At 35.1% G+C, this 17,081-nt stretch overlaps 1 protein-coding gene across 1 annotated transcript; it reads right to left on the reverse strand.

Annotated features, from left to right (window-relative positions):
- Nucleotides 1-2,947: 2,947 nt before the first annotated feature.
- LOC105056970 (elongator complex protein 1) lies at nucleotides 2,948-9,912 on the reverse strand. The gene is given in 7 exon segments (XM_010939372.4): nucleotides 2,948-3,117; nucleotides 3,199-3,514; nucleotides 3,720-3,821; nucleotides 4,533-5,166; nucleotides 5,169-7,635; nucleotides 8,107-8,442; nucleotides 9,599-9,912. Coding segments are annotated over 7 exon segments (4,038 nt in total). The 5' UTR covers nucleotides 9,758-9,912; the 3' UTR covers nucleotides 2,948-3,093.
- Nucleotides 9,913-17,081: the final 7,169 nt, after the last annotated feature.

Here is a 17,081-nt window from a genome sequence, read left to right on the forward strand (position 1 = left end):
TAATACAGATGCATACGATAATATTCTTTTAACTCAGGGGTGCAGGATTAATCCCTGTTCTGTTCCCATTGCTGAATTATTAGCTGTTTGGTATGGGCTCACTACGGCTGCTCATATTTTTAACAATCAAATATTATATATTTCTGAAGATTCTCTTACAGTTATTCATTGACTTTTTGAATAGTTCTTTGATACTGTTGTTAACCTATCTTACTATAAAGATATTATCACTACTTTTAATTTATTTTCGGATTACACTTTTAACCACATCTATTGAAAAGTAAAATCAAACAACAGATTGGTTGTCTAAACAGACTCTTCTTGATGACCATTCCTTTTCTATGGGGGATCTTTTGCCTTCTTTATTTGCTCGGATTATTCAGCATGATCAGCTTCAAATTGATGAGCCTAGGGAGGCATTTAGTACTGTTTTCTTTCCAGCTGATGTGTATGCTGATGGGATGATTGGGGCTGTTTTTATGTTTCAATCGATATTTTTTATTTTTTCTACCTATATGCTGCAGATGGCAGATTTAACCTCCGATGATGTGTGTGCTGATGGGATTAGTACGGCTATATTTGTTTTTTCCTCTATTATGTTCTTGGATTTTGACAGGGGTTATTTTTTTCTCCCATATGATGTTTTCAATCTAGTTGTTGCTGATGGGAGCTGGTCTACTTCAGCCATTAGATCGTACATATTGGCTGGTTTGTTTTGCTTTCATTACTTTTTGCTCCCCGTTGATGTTCTACCTGATGAGGTCTGTGGTGAATTCTTTGCCTACTATTATACTATGCCTATTTAAGGCCTTATGGATCTTGATTTACTCCCAGATGACGATTTCTCTGATGGAAGCTATACTTTCATATTTGCTTCCTCTTACTTAATATCTTCCCAATATATCATGTCACTCGTGTTGTTCCCAGACGATGAGTTTGCTGTTTGCATATCTTGTCCAAGGCATTATGCTTATTACTCTTACCTCAGATGATGAGCTTTCCGATGAGAACTGTATCTAGATTTATATATTTGTTTGCTGGTCTTCTAAACTTAGGTTTTCTGTTTGCTGCCTTCTTCATCTTCCAAAGAATGCTCCTTATATTCATCTCAGACCTCAGCACACGGTGTAACCACCTATTTTTTTGATCTATTATTGTGGGATTTTGGGTTGCATATATTGGCCTTTAAATGGTTTTGCTTGGATGTCAGATATGGATTTTCATACCAGTATTTCTGTGCTTAAATTCTACTACAACTGTTGGATTACGTCCCCTCGATGCGCCTACATTAATAAGGTTTCACTACATATTTGGTGTCAAACTTCTGCTTACTCTCAAAATCAGATTTTACCTATAGTTGCAGTCATGATGAGCAAGTTCCTGAAATACTTAACAGTTACAGATTTCATACAGTACGGGGCTTCATCTTCTGCGGTTGTTACTCAAACGATTTTCTTAACACAAATTTCACTTTTTGCAGTATCTTTTGGACAGCTTATTTTATATTTGTTTTGCATAGTTATTGTTTGTTTGGCTTATGTATTTTGTAAACAGACTGTGTAATGTGGTGATTGTAAATTGGCTATTTTTTTTCGACGAAAATTTTCTTTTTATCAAAAAAAAAAAAAAAAAAAAAAGACCGAAAGATTTAAGCAGAAAGATAAGATACCGTATATAATTTCTTTCTTTCTTTTTTTTTTTTTTATAACGACCCCGTTGTCGTTTTTTGGATTGCTTCTTTAAAATCGATACCAATGTGACAACAGTAGGAAGTCATGGTCCTCCACGTTGGGGGACTGATACCGGCGGTGTTGCACATTTATGAGCCACGTTACTCATCAAATTCACCAACAGCGGCCGCGGAAGCCATGCTGCGCAAACTAGTTTCACATCACATGCATCCATCCGGACGCGTATTTAATTCGTGAATCGCTGGATGATTCCCCGCCCGTCTAAAACCCACCGAGTCCGCACCAATCCCTACCGCTAGATACGATTGGTGACCACCAGCATTGTCCTTCACGATATGCACTGGCATATTGCTCACAGATGCTTCTGATTCAGCATTCGAGATGCTTTGCAGGTTCATGCGTCGCCTAGATGGTGCAGAACTTACATAGGTAAACAAATTGCATGCGAAGGTTTTTGAATCAAGCCTGGCGATTTTAGTATTTTGCCCGACTTAAAGTTGTCCCCACAGATCCATTCTATGAGATTTGTTTTAGTTCCTCAGATTGAGGCCAATCATCCTCCAACAAATGGCTGGTAAAAACTGGCACTTAAAATCTAGACGTATAGTCTTCATAAACCAATTAGCCAACCCCCAAGGGCCTCAAATTAACCGAGTAGGTCCATTGTACTGCTCCAAAGCTGCACTTCTTCAGCCACAGGACCTGTACAGCCTACCACTTAAACCATAAGCTGTTCAGGCAAATTGAGAGTACGAGCTGAAGGGAATTCAATTTCGTTCATATGGGGTTGCTGGCAGGAGTAATTAAGTCTTGAGAAGAGGGTCAGTTGGATACATTGCAGGACGTCTGGCTTCTTTGCTTAATTACGCGGGACACTATGACACACGACATTATTGACTTCATTTGTCTCTCTAGCAGTGGCCACAGCAGACATTTATGGTTGCAATAAAAGCAGGATATCTTTATTCAGAGAAAACGAAAGGTCCACTGGGATGTAGATACCGATGTCCTAGCAAAAATCTTGAATAACAGCGTACCGGAATCTCTTATCTTCCAAGGCAAGACAAAAATTAGTACGATAATAAACTTTATTCCAATTACAAGGTTGCCGGATAACGTTATGAACCAAATTTGGTTCGCAAAATTATGACGGATAAGCTTTTGACACAAACGATTACAATGGATCATTCATAAAATAAAATCCAAGAGGATAGCTTGAACAAGATATAATTTAGACAAGCGATTCAATCAAAAATATCCCGCCACCAACTGGTTGAAGTTAGCCCATACTTCTGCATACTGAAGGGAAAAAGGAAATCACTGATGCCGCTTCAAGGAAAAAAAAAAATGCACCCGCGTGGCTCCGTTACTCTGCATGTGTATCCCCACAAACATGTTCGTGCTAGCCACGAATATTTCGATGCCCCTGAGAACAGACATCTATAAGATGCATACTTTTGATAAAAAAAAGAAATATGAAACAATGCGTGATTTTAAAAATTTTTACCTGCAAAGGTGACAGCAATACTTTTGATTGCCAACAGAGGGCCTGTGAATGATGCGACGCTCTTAGTTTTTTAATGTAATGCTCCAACGTATGGGCGTTTTCATCAACTGTCTCATTCGTCATGGTATCTTCAGCCAGTTTCACAGCTGCCAATTGAGTTAATTGAAAGTGCTCTCCTACACATTGTATTTGCTGAGCGATTTCCTCCTTTCCTAGCATCACAAGAGCTTTCAGCAGGGATTTGAGTTCACGTTGAGCACTGGCAGTTAGAGACATGCCCTTCAAATGCTCAACCAGTGCCATCTCCTCTCCAGGGCTGTAAACATTCAGATATTTGGAGTGGATCAGGACACGGAAATGAATTGAAGAAAAATAAACAACTTAGGTACCATAAGCATCAAGCCTTGCCCAATCTATTTGGATCAGCTTGATTAGTTCTTTGTTGCTTCTATTAAGAAAAATCGAACACTAGATTTGATTGACAAATATAAGGTAAAGAAAAGGATTTTGCATCTTTGAACCTTCCAGCGCGAATTTTTCCACCCTTGTGCCTTTGGCGTCTCATGTCTCGTGACTTACTGGCAGTACTAGAGCTGATGGAAGCCGCTGAGTCCTTTGCTGTCCTGTTAACAGTCAAGCAGATGATTTATTTGAGGCACAAGCAAATGCAAAATCAATTTTGGTAAAACTGGATGCAAAATATGCCCAACACAATGAGCAGTTGCTAGAAAATCATGCAAAGAGAAGCCTTAGGAACGGAAGAGGTTTTATTGCCATTAAACAATGTGGATGTGTTACAAAATTCAAAGAAGTAATTTCCAAAGAAACAGCTCATTGTCAATAGGTTCAAGAGGATGGGACGTTACACAGTTTCATAGTACAACTGGTGCACTAGGGCGGTTAGTAGATTAAGCATAAAAGTTTGAAAAGGGTGTTATCATAACCTTAATAGTGAAGCACTCCCTTTCTCCTAAAGATAATGGTGAGACAGCAGAGAACTAAACATTAACATGTGTCCACCAATCAGCAGCAGAAGGCATCAACAAGCTGACTGAAATTTACTTAAGCACAGTTGTAATGCTCTAACAAAAATAAGATTTTCTAAAATAAACTAGACTATTGAGGATAATTTGAAGGTGAAGAAGACTTGCATACGTTCTTGATTCATGTGATACACAATTTCTACAAAATCAGTATAAGCAAAAGTAATATTTTCATGAAGTTGGTAAAATATGCAAGTGAGTAGAGAACATTAAGGGAAAACAATACAAAAAATAATGAAATTAAAAAAAAAATAAAGAAGAAGAAAAAAAAAAAGAGATTGGAGAGCATACCTTCTGGTGTATGCACTCATGTCACTGAAACTACTGCTGGTTTCTGAAACAGTATCATAATCAGCATCATTCACCAATCTGTCCTCAGATTGAATTCTAGCAGCAAGAACTATTCTTCTTTGACGCACAGCTAGGTAGCGGGCTAGGTACTTCGCCACTTTCTCTGTTCCCTCCTTATACTCAGATATCAATGTAGTGGCACATTCCAAAGCTGCATCCTTCACATCTGAGATTAAATCCTCCCTTTCATTCATATAAGCAATTCTAAGAGCCTCATCCCATTCTCGGGCGATTATAAAATAGCTAACCCCTCTAGCAACATCAGCACAATACTCGAGTGCAATTTTAGCAGCCTCAGCTGGATTCCCAAGTGCTTGAAATTCTTCGCAGAGCTCATTTGCTAGATGAAGAATTTCTTCCTTTCCTAGTTTGAGAAGCCCTGCAACTGTAAACAAATCTCTCCAATCACCACAAGCACGATATGCCCTCAAGGCTTTCTGATATGAGGAACAGCATAAATAAGCCACGGCAGCATCTTCAAAGCATTTTTCAGCATGAAGATGATCACCCCATGCCTCCTGGACCTGCCTCCTCTTGCTATGATCAGTAAACAATTGAAGGCCAAGTGGAAAAGTTCAGGGTTATTCTTCAAGAGATTCATGCAATCTTCATAATAGGCATCACCTGCTGAAACAATGTGTTTAAGTGCACTGTCGTACCTATGTAATCTTAGGTCAATTGTATACCTCATAACAGCAGGAGGCAAGTTTTCCAGTCCCTTGAGAAAAGGAAGGAACTCCTTTGGATCTTTTTGAGAGTTTAATGCTACAATGGCAGCAAGGTTCAGATCATACAAGCCTAATGCAGCTTCATAAACTGCTTCTGGATCTGTCAACCATAAGAGATGCTTTAGAGATTCTTCAGCAGAAGGATATGATCTTCGCCGACCATCATCAACCCCAGACAGTTCCAACTGACGGATTACTTTAATTCTGTTAAGTGCTTCCTCTAGCGCAGGAGGCTCACTACGAGCTAAAGTGGTCAATATGCAAAGCTCTCTTGCTGGACTTTCTTGTATCCGTTCCTCAAGGGCTCTCCGAACTGCCAGCAATACAGAAAAAATCTTGCTTTCTGTGCCAAAACCCTGAGAACCTTCTGATTGTCTCGTGGGGTTTTCAGTAAGAGTCGGTGGAGAAATATATGGCTTGTACAAAGTATTAATGACATTCTCATTCTTGATTGAACAGACAAAGTCCGTGATGTGGCCAAGATTATTCACTTGACTAACAAACTCTGCAGCTGATTTAAGAAAAGTTTTCCAGCCACAATAGTCAACAATAACATTGAAGTCTATCCTGTGTCGCCTTACCATTAGCATTGCATCTCTAAAACGTCCTTGGACCAAAGCATTAATGATTGAAACAAGAACCAACTTTCTGGGGTAAATGCATTCGAGGTTGCCCCGATTAGTTTGCAATATGACTGCTGCTTCATCCCCGTGCATAACACCAAGCAATTTTGCCCCTCTTTCCCATATATTTACATATTCCTTATTTTCCTCCCCTTGATTTTGACTACTGCTGTAACTTCCAAATTTTACTTCAGGATCCCCATGCAAAATGTCATCAATACTGATAATAAACAGTATATCCTGCTTTGTGGTAAGAATCAAGTGTGAAACCACTTCAGTAACTCCACAAGTATTGTAGTAGCATGAGAAACTGCTGCAACTATTGCATAATACCCTTTTGCCAACATGCAGCCTACCATTGTCATCAAGCCCAAAAAGTAATGATTCCATAATGCCATTGTCACGAACAACAACAGCCTTCATCCAGGGGCATGAAGATGGAAATCCATATGCAGAATCAAATTCATGAGAATGTGACCCCGCATAAACCCTCATGGTTTTCATATTTGAAGTATACTCGAAAATGGCTCCTCCATTCATCTGAACAAAGGCTGAAGATCTTTTCACTGGATTAGGGACAATACCAATAACAGGTCCCTCTAGTGACAATGTGTTGGAGATCTTTGCATGCCAACCTGAAGAACAGACAGAACCAGGCACAGAATCCTCAGAACATACAAGTTCAATCTCCTGTAAATAATAATTGTTAGCATGTTTCTGCTGTTGATGTGCAAGAACATCTTCCCTCAATGATATTGAACAATTATCAGTCCGGCAGCAAGATACACCAAGAAGAATATGTGAATCTAGCCAAGTGAGATGCATAAAAGTTCCCAAATTTAAATCAGAGAGACAAGTTTCAATTCCAAATTCCTTGCCTTCAAACTGATCCCATAAATCCATTGTAGGAAGCTCCACGGCACACAAACTGCCATCAGAGAGGTGTGCAGCCATATAGTTCTTTGAGCTCTTAGAAAGGAACGCAATGTCTTGAACAGCAGTATGAAACTTCAGAATGAAAAGAGACATGGGAGGTGGCATGAGGGACAGAGAAAGGGGAGTTACCAATACATTGGAGTTGTCAATAACCAATGCTGTTGTGGTCTCTGTGACAGCGGTGATCCAAACAAAGTTGTAGCTTATAATCATGCCACTCAGAGTCCAACAAATTAGGTGCAATGGCTTTGTTGGATCCCAGGTGAACTTCACTTCATCCTTCTTCGAGTATCTTATTTCTTGTTTTAAGTACCAATGGTAGTTGCTAAAAGACCAAATTTTAATAGCATCATACTGATCACAAGTAACAGAAGCAGCAAGAAGGTCTGAATTGCAATTCCATTTTAAGATCTTAATTGTTGTCTCTACAGGCTCGTCAAGGGAAAAAGAGGTCCTCTCCAATCCATTCTTCTCAAAGAATACTATAAGAGGACATTTGTTTTCAGCCCTCCTGTCATATACAGCTGCCAGCTTAGCTCCACCTGGCATCCAGTCTAAGGAATTCCCCATAAAGGTCTTGGAGTCCGAAGCAGAATGCAACATTCCAGATTCTCGTTCCCACACCCTAAGCTTTTGCAATGAAGAAGAATCACGAACCCCACCAAGTGTAGCAAAATATTTCCCATCACCTCGCCAAGAAATGGAACTCTGGAACCCATTGCCAGGAGAACCATCCATGTCATCCACAGCCACATTCTGGCAATAAAATTAATCAGATACACTAAATTATCTACATACATCTGCAGAACCACGTTTTCACCAAATTTATTCCATGCTCGGATAGAAAATGTAATCAGACAATTGTGCAGATACTCATAGCTGAAATCAATAGCTTACAAATAAAATGTATTACATTAGTGCTTGCAACTAAAACTTTGCAGAGTTAAATGTGGTGAAGAATATGCTATCATCTTTGTAAACTGAAAACAGGCAACTATAGAACAATAAAAACATTTTTCTAAGTGCACTCCTTCTCACTAGAAAAATAAAAAAGGGTTTAGAAGTGTAGAATCGGAATTTAGTGTGTGTACATAAGAGAAGGTGCACGAGGAACAAGAGTTGGCAGGTCTATATGCAAAACATGCAAAGTGAATGATATCAGATAAACTGAAGACCAGATTTTGTTCATGTGGAAAAGAAGTTCTAGAAAGGGAGATCAGAACATACATTGGAAAGTTGAGGGTCAAGTGCAGTTTCATACAGTACTTCCCAGTCATGAGTCATGACTAGTAACTGCCCTGATCCAGTTGTTACAGTGAAAAGAGCTCCATCGGGACTACAAGCAATGCTCTTCACACCACCCTCCACCCTCCCAATAAGTTCAGTCATTCTGCTGTCCACAATAAATAGTACAAGGCAGCCACTTGAAGTACCCACCATCAGTGCTTCCTTCTCTATCAAATAATCCATTGCAACTATGGAATCCCCTGCTTCCAAATCTATTGGCTCAGCTTCTGGGGATAAAAGGGCTTTGCTCCATGGCACTCCCTTTTCATATAGATGCTACATAAAAATAAACAAGAGGTTAAATGCATGTAAATAATTCTCTCTTTGCATCATGCATGTAAATGCATTGTCCCATGAATAAGTTGTTGGTTCCTAGCCTATTTCCGATGTGAAGAAGGTAATGGATAATGAATCTTGGGGCTTGAGATAAAGGTGCAAGCAACAATAAGTGACAGCATGATGAGAAAAGTTTCAAAAAAAGAAAAAAAAAATCAAATTTCCAAGAACTAAATAAGAAAACTTGGCTTTAACCGACCCCTATCAAGCCATCTAAACATTTTTGTTTGATTAATTGAAATTTAAAAATTATGTTTCTAGAGGCTAAATATGTATGAATGTTATGGATAAATATTAAGAAAAAAACGTATACAGCATAAAAATTCTAGTTTCAACTACCACATACCCTTGCACAGCAAGCCCAACAAATAAAGTGACAGTATAAATGCACATCAATTAACCACAAACAAAACAAGGATATATTCTAGATTGATGATATTCGTACATGGAGTTAGGCCAACAGAACGAAAGAAGGAAAATATACATTGAACAACTCAAAGCAACATCCCTATAAATGGCATTGTTATATTCATCAGTTTCTGTGAATGGAATTGCATACTCTCCATCATTTCACCTTTTGCATACAAATACAATACAAGCTCTTCGCCCTCATCCATCATGTGAATGAACCTCATGCAACCTCCTGGTTGCAAATTTCCTTAATCCTACAAAGTAAACCTTGATACGCATTTGCTCCATTGGAGACTAAATACTACTCTAGAATCATCACAGCATTCTCGTTTCGGTAATAAATTGTAAGATATGTGTTTAGGTAATAAATTGTAAGCTATAGAAGGAATCGAACTCTTTCCTACGATTAACTCCTTGAATTCCCTTTGTCTCATTTCGTTTCCTCTTTTTTCTTTCTGCAGGAATCAAATTAGCTCAAAGTTGAATCACCTGACGTTACTTGCATCCATCTGAGAATAATCGGTCGGCGCATAAACCCAATCCTTCAATGCGTAAACGATAAATTTAACAAGCACGTCCGGCTGTTTTATAGTATCAGTTTGTAGGAAAAAAAATGAAAAAGAATTGGAGGCATCTACATAACCCTAGAATCAGATGGAAGTTAACAGAGCATTTTCTTGCGTACTTGAGATAGAGGGAGTTGGAGAGTATAGATAACGTTGGCCGAGGAGGCGAACAAAATACGGTTGTGCTCGATGTCGAAGGCGGAGAGGAGAAGCGTTTCTCCCTCGAATTGCAGATCGACCTGCGCCGAGTGCTGGGAAGAAAGCTTCAGGTTCTTCATCTCCGCTACCAGCAGAGGAGCAACAGCGAAGCTGCAGAGTTATGCCTGGCTTTTGCTTTGGAGTCGGAGCGAGGTGGAAGTAGTCCAGGACCACGAGAGTGGTGGGGCGTTTCCTTCTTCAGCTTTTGCCCGCTCTTGCAGCAGGACTCCAGGAGAGAGTCTGGGGTGAGGACTAGGGTTTTGGAGGAAAGGCTAGTGAAGCATGACCGGTGATGGGCCTTGGCCCTCGCGCCCAACCTTGGACCCTTGGCAGCGAACAGGCGCCGACGTTTCGCTTTCGGCTTTAGGTTCGGACCTGACTGGGTTTGCCAGAGGTTGTTGACCCCAGAGCCCTTTTCTTAAGTAATATAAAAAAAAAATTTAATTATCAAAATAATTTAAGTTTAAATTTATTTTATCGATTTGATATAAAAATGATAAAATATTATTTTGAATGGCGTTTTATCATGCCACGTCACCCCTCATTTCCTCTCCCATTTTTCACGTAGAGTAGGTAAGGAAAAAAAAGAAACGCCATTTAGAATGGCGCCCTTCCATACGCCTTCTTTAAAAACGTCATATCATTTGGCGCTTTTAATTATTCCTCCTCAAAAAAATAAAAAAATATAATAAATTAAAATTAAAATTTTAAATTTATAAAAAAATAAAAATTATAATTTTGATAAAAATAAAATTATCATTTCAAATTAGTTTCCTCATTTCAAATTATCTTTTAAAAAAATTATAAAAAAAATATAAAAAAAAATTAAAAATATCATAAAAAAAGTATTGAAAAGAAATAAAAATTATAATTCAAAATGTTAAAAAAAAAATTTAATTTTAATTCAAATAAAAATCATCATTTCAAATTACAATCTCCTTTTGAAATTAACTTTGTTAAAAAAATATCATAAAAAAATTAAAAAATTATTTAAAAAATAAAAAAAATAAAAATTATAATTTTGAATAAATTTTTAAAAATAAAAATTCAAATTTTAATTAAAATAAAAATAAATTTAAATTTTTTTCTTCATTTAAAATTAATTTTTTTAAAAAATATATGTAAAAAAATATTTAAAAAAATCTTAAAAATTTTAAAAAATAAAGAATACCATAAAAAAATGAGAAAGAAATAAAAAAAATAAAAATTATAATTTTAAATATAAAAAAATTTTAATTTTAATTTTAATTCAAATAAAAACTATCATTTCAAATTACTTTCTCCATTTCAAAATATCTTTTTAAAAAAATATCTGAAAAAAATTGTTGAAAAAAAATAAAAATATCATAAAAAAAAATTTAAAAGAAATATAAATTATAATTCTAAAATTTAGAATTATATTTCTTTTATTTTCTTAAAATTTAGAATTATAATTTATATTTCTTTTAAATTCTTTTTTTATGATATTTTTATTTTTTTTTCAACAATTTTTTTCAGATATTTTTTAAAAAGATATTTTAAAATGGGGAAAGTAATTTGAAATGATGGTTTTTATTTAAATTAAAATTAAAATTTTTATTTTTTTTATATTCAAAATTATAATTTTTATTTTTTCTGATTTCTTTCTCATTTTTTTATGGTATTCTTTATTTTTAAAAAATTTTAAATTTTTTTTAGATATTTTTTAAAAAAATTAATTTTAAATGAAAAAAATAATTTAAATTTATTTTTTATTTTAATTAAAATTAAAATTTTTATTTTTAAAAATTTATTAAAAATTATAATTTTTATTTTTTTTAATAATTTTTTAATTTTTTTATGATATTTTTTAAAAAATTAATTTCAAAAGGAGATTGTAATTTGAAATGATGATTTTTATTTGAATTAAAATTAAAATTTTTATTTTCTTAATATTTTGAATTATAATTTCTATTTCTTTTCAATGCTTTTTTTATGATATTTTTAATTTTTTTATAATTATTTTTTTTAATTTTTTTAAAAGATAATTTGAAATGAGGATACTAATTTGAAATGATAATTTTTTTTATCAAAATTATAATTTTTATTTTTTTATAAATTTAAAATTTTAATTTTAAATTTTTTATTATTTTTTTCTATTTTTTTTCTTTTGAGGGGAATAATTAAAAGCGCCAAATGATATGGCGTTTTTAAAAACGCCACTTGGAATGGCATTTCTATTTTTTTTTCCTCGTCTAGTCCATGTGGAAAATGAGGGGGGGATGGGGAGGGTGACGTGGCATGATAAAACGCCATTCAAAATGGTGTTTTATCATTTCTGTATCAAACCGATAAATAAGTTCAAATTTAAATTATTTTGATAATTAATTTTTTTTTTTATATTACTTAGGAAAAGGGCTCTTGACCCTAGCCGAACGTCAACGATGCAACCGATTACCACAGCACCGTTGGGATGAAAATGGAATGGATATCATTTATCAGATTTATTTTTATATTCAAATTAATATAAATATAGATAAAAATTTAAAAATTTATTAATATTTATATTTATATTTATTTAATTTTATATTATTTTATATAGTACTTATTAATTTTTTAAAAAAATATATAATAATATAAATATGTTGTTACTTGATTTATCATCTATTTAGAAATATCTTTGATTCTCTAATCATAAAATTTAATTATCTAAGTTATATACGTAATTATATTCATATTTTTAATATTTAAATTGTATCCGTATTCATTTAAAATAAATATTTATTTAAATTTTTATATTTAAATAATATTTATTTTTATATTTATATTCGTCAGATAAAATAAACATAGATATGAATATATTAGCATGTGATCCATATCTAATCTGATTTTAGCCTTAGCGCTAGGTTTGAAATCAGAGCAATTGCAAGCTTCCCGACTTCTGGATCACATATATCTCCATGTGTGGATGGCCTTGATTTAATGAGCATGAAATAATTTTTTAGAGTAATGCTTAACAAGGATAAGAGAGAATGTTTATGTTGCAGAAACAAATATCAAGCGAAGGTAAAATGAATACAGTAATTATCTGATCACAATTTTCTGGATTACACGGTTAAGATCATTGGACAAATAACGACTCGAAAGCTACTTTGGACGACCAACCATAAGTCTCCATTATCATAATGCCAAAGCTTGTGTAGGAATGTATATTGGGTGGGTTGGGCTGGGCATAAATGATTTCCAGCTCACAATAGGTTACTAGACACCGAGTCTAAGCTCAGTCCAACTCATACTTAATCGAATATGCATGGGTCCAGGCTTGGTCCAATAAACAAGAAGTGAGCTCCAATTGACGGTTGGCCAATCCAAATTACCGACAAATCAAAAGTCAAAAAGAACAGTCATCTTTACAAGTGGAAATTTATGTGCAATTCTTAACTACGAGAATAATTCCTTAAATTACTTGGATCTTTAAGTATATATTAGATAATTTTAGTATTATAATTTTACTATAATTGTTTAGTATATGTGTCCAACATACATGCATTTATGCATATTCTACATACATGTTGGGCTAGACTGGGTTGGGTTGTCGGGCTCGTAATTAATGAACTAACCCGGCCCAATTTTAAATTAGATCAAGTATGTGATCCAGTTTAGCCCAACCTATTGACAGCATTGATCTCGCCTTTGGGTTGAGCAAACGGTAGACTAGCTAGCCTAAATGCATGTTGATGCTAACGCTTTATTATTTTAAAAGATTTTATGTGCTACAAACATCAGAAGATCCCGTATACCACCCCACCACCCAGCATCTGGGCATCAAAGATTAAATCTCCTCATTTAATCGAATCCCATGGGCTCGAATCATGAATGTGGGAGATAGGGTTAACGCGTGCGACCAACTGTGCTATCCCTTGTGGGGTGGTTAATTTTTTAGGTGAATGAGAAATTTTACTTGCATATATTTTGGTCTGATCTACGAAGCTACATGTTTCCGATCTCTATCCTCATGTTTCCATCATCATTGATATTCTTGGACTATAATATATAATGCAGATCCACCTGCAAAAATTTGGTAGAATGTATAGCAACAGTGAGCTCTCATGTGCGTGCGCACATGAAGCAATTCTACCACTCATCTGCGCACAAGGGTGTTCCGAACAAAATCAATGCACCTAATATCTAAGAACCTTCCATTTTTATAACCAAAGACTTTGCATTCCTAAGGTTGTACTATGGTTTAGTCACATTTAAATTGCTCGTTTGCACAAGAAATTGGGAAAAATCTTCTTCAGTGAGGCATCAAATTACTTTGCCTAAGATCCCATATCTAATTGATCACTCATAATATAGCTCATGACTTTTTACTTGTTCCAACTAATCAGGCATGCGGCATGCTAGTATGCAAGTTAATGTCCATTTGTGATACTTAATATTTTAGTATACTGGGTGTTATAATAAAATGCGCCCCCCCACAACACAATAAAAAAAGCATGATATAATTTTTTTTTTTTAAAAAACCCATTGATTTGGACATACATTCTACATATACTGTAGCTTATCTACTCTTCACTATTTTTAACCAGTAAGGAAAATAGTTGGTTGATGGCTATTTCTCAGCAACCTTTCATCTCAATTAGCGGGCCAAAACTAGGTATGGTGAGTCTACTAGGCATCTTTTAAAATTTTTTCTTTCCGTTATGGTTTATGCTGCATGTAGGCGAACCACGCCTTGCGTCTTTGGAAGTCCACGCGTAGGAAATATGGCCTCCATATATTTACCAACAAAAACTATGGCTTCTATATCAAGGGGCAACATGCTCTATTTCATACGGTATGTGTAGGTGGCTGTTACACGCATAGTTAGGTTAGGGAGCCTTCCTTTCTACGGCACACCGAGTTCTTCCGCTCGTATTGGGCTTCCCCGAAGGTTGTTCTTTCTCCCTCTATATTTTATCATGTGCGCTAATGTTTTGTCTAGATCTTTTGAGCAGCCACTTTGAACCAAATGCTTGAGATATATCAGCCTTCATCAGGAGGCTCATACAATCTTTCACCTCTTCTTCACTGATGACTGCTTGTTACCTGCTCAGATAATAGAGTTAATGCCTCAACCATCAATAAGATCATAATGAATTATTGCATAGCTTCAGGTCAAGAACTGAATCAACTCAACTCTGCTATCCGATTCAGCCCAAAAATTAAGTCTCAATTGAAGAATGCAGCCAAATATGGATCATGGACGGTTTTGCATATTCCTCAACTTATCCATATCGGTTCTTTCATTTAGAAGAACGTATGTGCCCACACTTATATAGTGATGCAAAATGTTGGATGGTCTATTGGTGATGGCAAGTCGGTGGAGGTGCTGGGTGATGTTTAGGTGTTCGATATTCCTCTGGCTCAATGCCCAACTACTATTAATTAGGAGGTTGTTGGGGTTTTTAGGGTTTGTTGCCTGCTCCTTGCGGCAAAAAGAGATGGAATACTCCCTTCATTACCCAACGGTTTGCACGTTGGTTGACAGACAAGATCTTGTCCATAGATATCCCTACAATGCTATTTTTGACAAGATGATGCGGAGATCTACATACAACTCCAAAGTAAAATCCAAAAATCTATGCATGCTCTACAGTCAAGGACGGGTGAATAGGATCAATAGTCTATGGGTTTGGAGACTAAGGGTTCATCCCAGGGTGCCCTCTTCTTGTTAAAGATTAGTTGGAGCCAGTTCCATGTTGAGAGGTGCTAGCTAGGACGTGGTCGAATATTTTCCTCACTTATTATCGTTGTCCAATCGTGAATGAATTGATGGAGCATGTTTTCTTCTAATGCCCTAAAATGGTGCAGTTGTGGAGGTTATTTGATATGCCTTCTATTGTCATTTCGTTCCATTCCTCGGTATAAGCCTTTCTTGCGTACCTTACAAGATGCGGTAATAGAGCCTTAAGTATGGCACAAGGCATTGAGTTGCATACATCTATTATCAGATTTGGCTTGCTAAGAATAGTTAGATATTTGAGAATAGTCACCATCCCCCGAGATTCATATAGGAGAGGTAAATGTTGTAGATAGCTGAGATTATCAGCTCATCTACTATAGGAGACTTTGTATCAGCCAGGAATATCTAGTTTCCTCTATTTTAGTTGCTATAGTGGGATGATATTCATCACTCGAAAACTTTCACCCATTAGCTTTATTAAGGTCAACATCAATAATAGTGTGTTGGGTGGAGGAGGCAACAGAGGAGCAAAGTTTATAGTTAGAGTGTTAGATTCTATTCTCATTGCGGCAAATGGTAAGAAATTGATAGATATCTCTATCTTAGTGTGGAGTCGAGAGGATCATGGGAGGAAGCCCAATATGTGAAACCCATTTTGCATGTCAACGCATCCTGTTTGAAAGTAATTTAATAATGACAATTTGTTAGTTATCTAGATTACTCCATTTGGGACACAACCATCTCTTACTATTGGATACTTGGAGCATAACTTCAAGCATCTGCTCACCATATATATCAAGAGGCAAATAGAGTAATAGCCTAGGTAGCATCTTTCATTGCAGATAAGGATGAAAATGGATTAGATAATACCTATTCACATCTATTTTTATATCCGAATCTATTTAAATATGGATAGAAATTTAAGTATCAAACTATTCCCATATCCATATTTATATCCATTATAGAAAAATGGATATAGATAAATAACTATCCAATTTATATCCGAATATTCGATTTTATTTGTAACCTTATTTAATTTTGTATAGCATTCATGAACTTTTAAGAAAAATAAATGACCATATTAATATACTGTTAATTTGATTTATAATTTACTTAGTAATATTTTCGATTTTATGATTATAAAATATGATTATATATTTTATATCTATATTTATATTCATACTTTCAGTATTTGATTTGTATCCATATGTTTAAAATAAATAAGGATATGAATCTGCATCTGAATAATATCCATATCTACATTCGTTGAATAAAAATAAATATGAATATGAATATACTAATATATGATTCGATTTCAGTTTTAATTGTGGAGCACTCAAATAGCATGTTGTGGAGAGTTATGCTAGTGTTCTCTATAAATTTTAGGATATTTTATTTTATAATTTTGTTGAATATTTTTATGTTAGATAAGATTGATTCATATGGTATATATAAAAAAGGTATATTATTATTGGCCGTTGACTTAGATGGTACCATCATTACTATTTAGGAATAGAGATATTTTTGATGGAGTTTTTAAGAGATGGAAAGGGTATATAGTAGGAGGATCAGTCCCTGTTAATTAAAAAGAAAAAGAGGAAGCTGGTGCATGTTCTGCGAATTGTGTGACAAGCGACGATTAGGCAAATGACACAATGGTGATAATTCGATAGATTGGATTCTTTGTTTTGTATATTTTGAACTATAGCACAAGCGGA

Source organism: Elaeis guineensis, chromosome 14, assembly GCF_000442705.2.
Source record: "Elaeis guineensis isolate ETL-2024a chromosome 14, EG11, whole genome shotgun sequence".
Classification (NCBI taxonomy): domain Eukaryota; kingdom Viridiplantae; phylum Streptophyta; class Magnoliopsida; order Arecales; family Arecaceae; genus Elaeis; species Elaeis guineensis.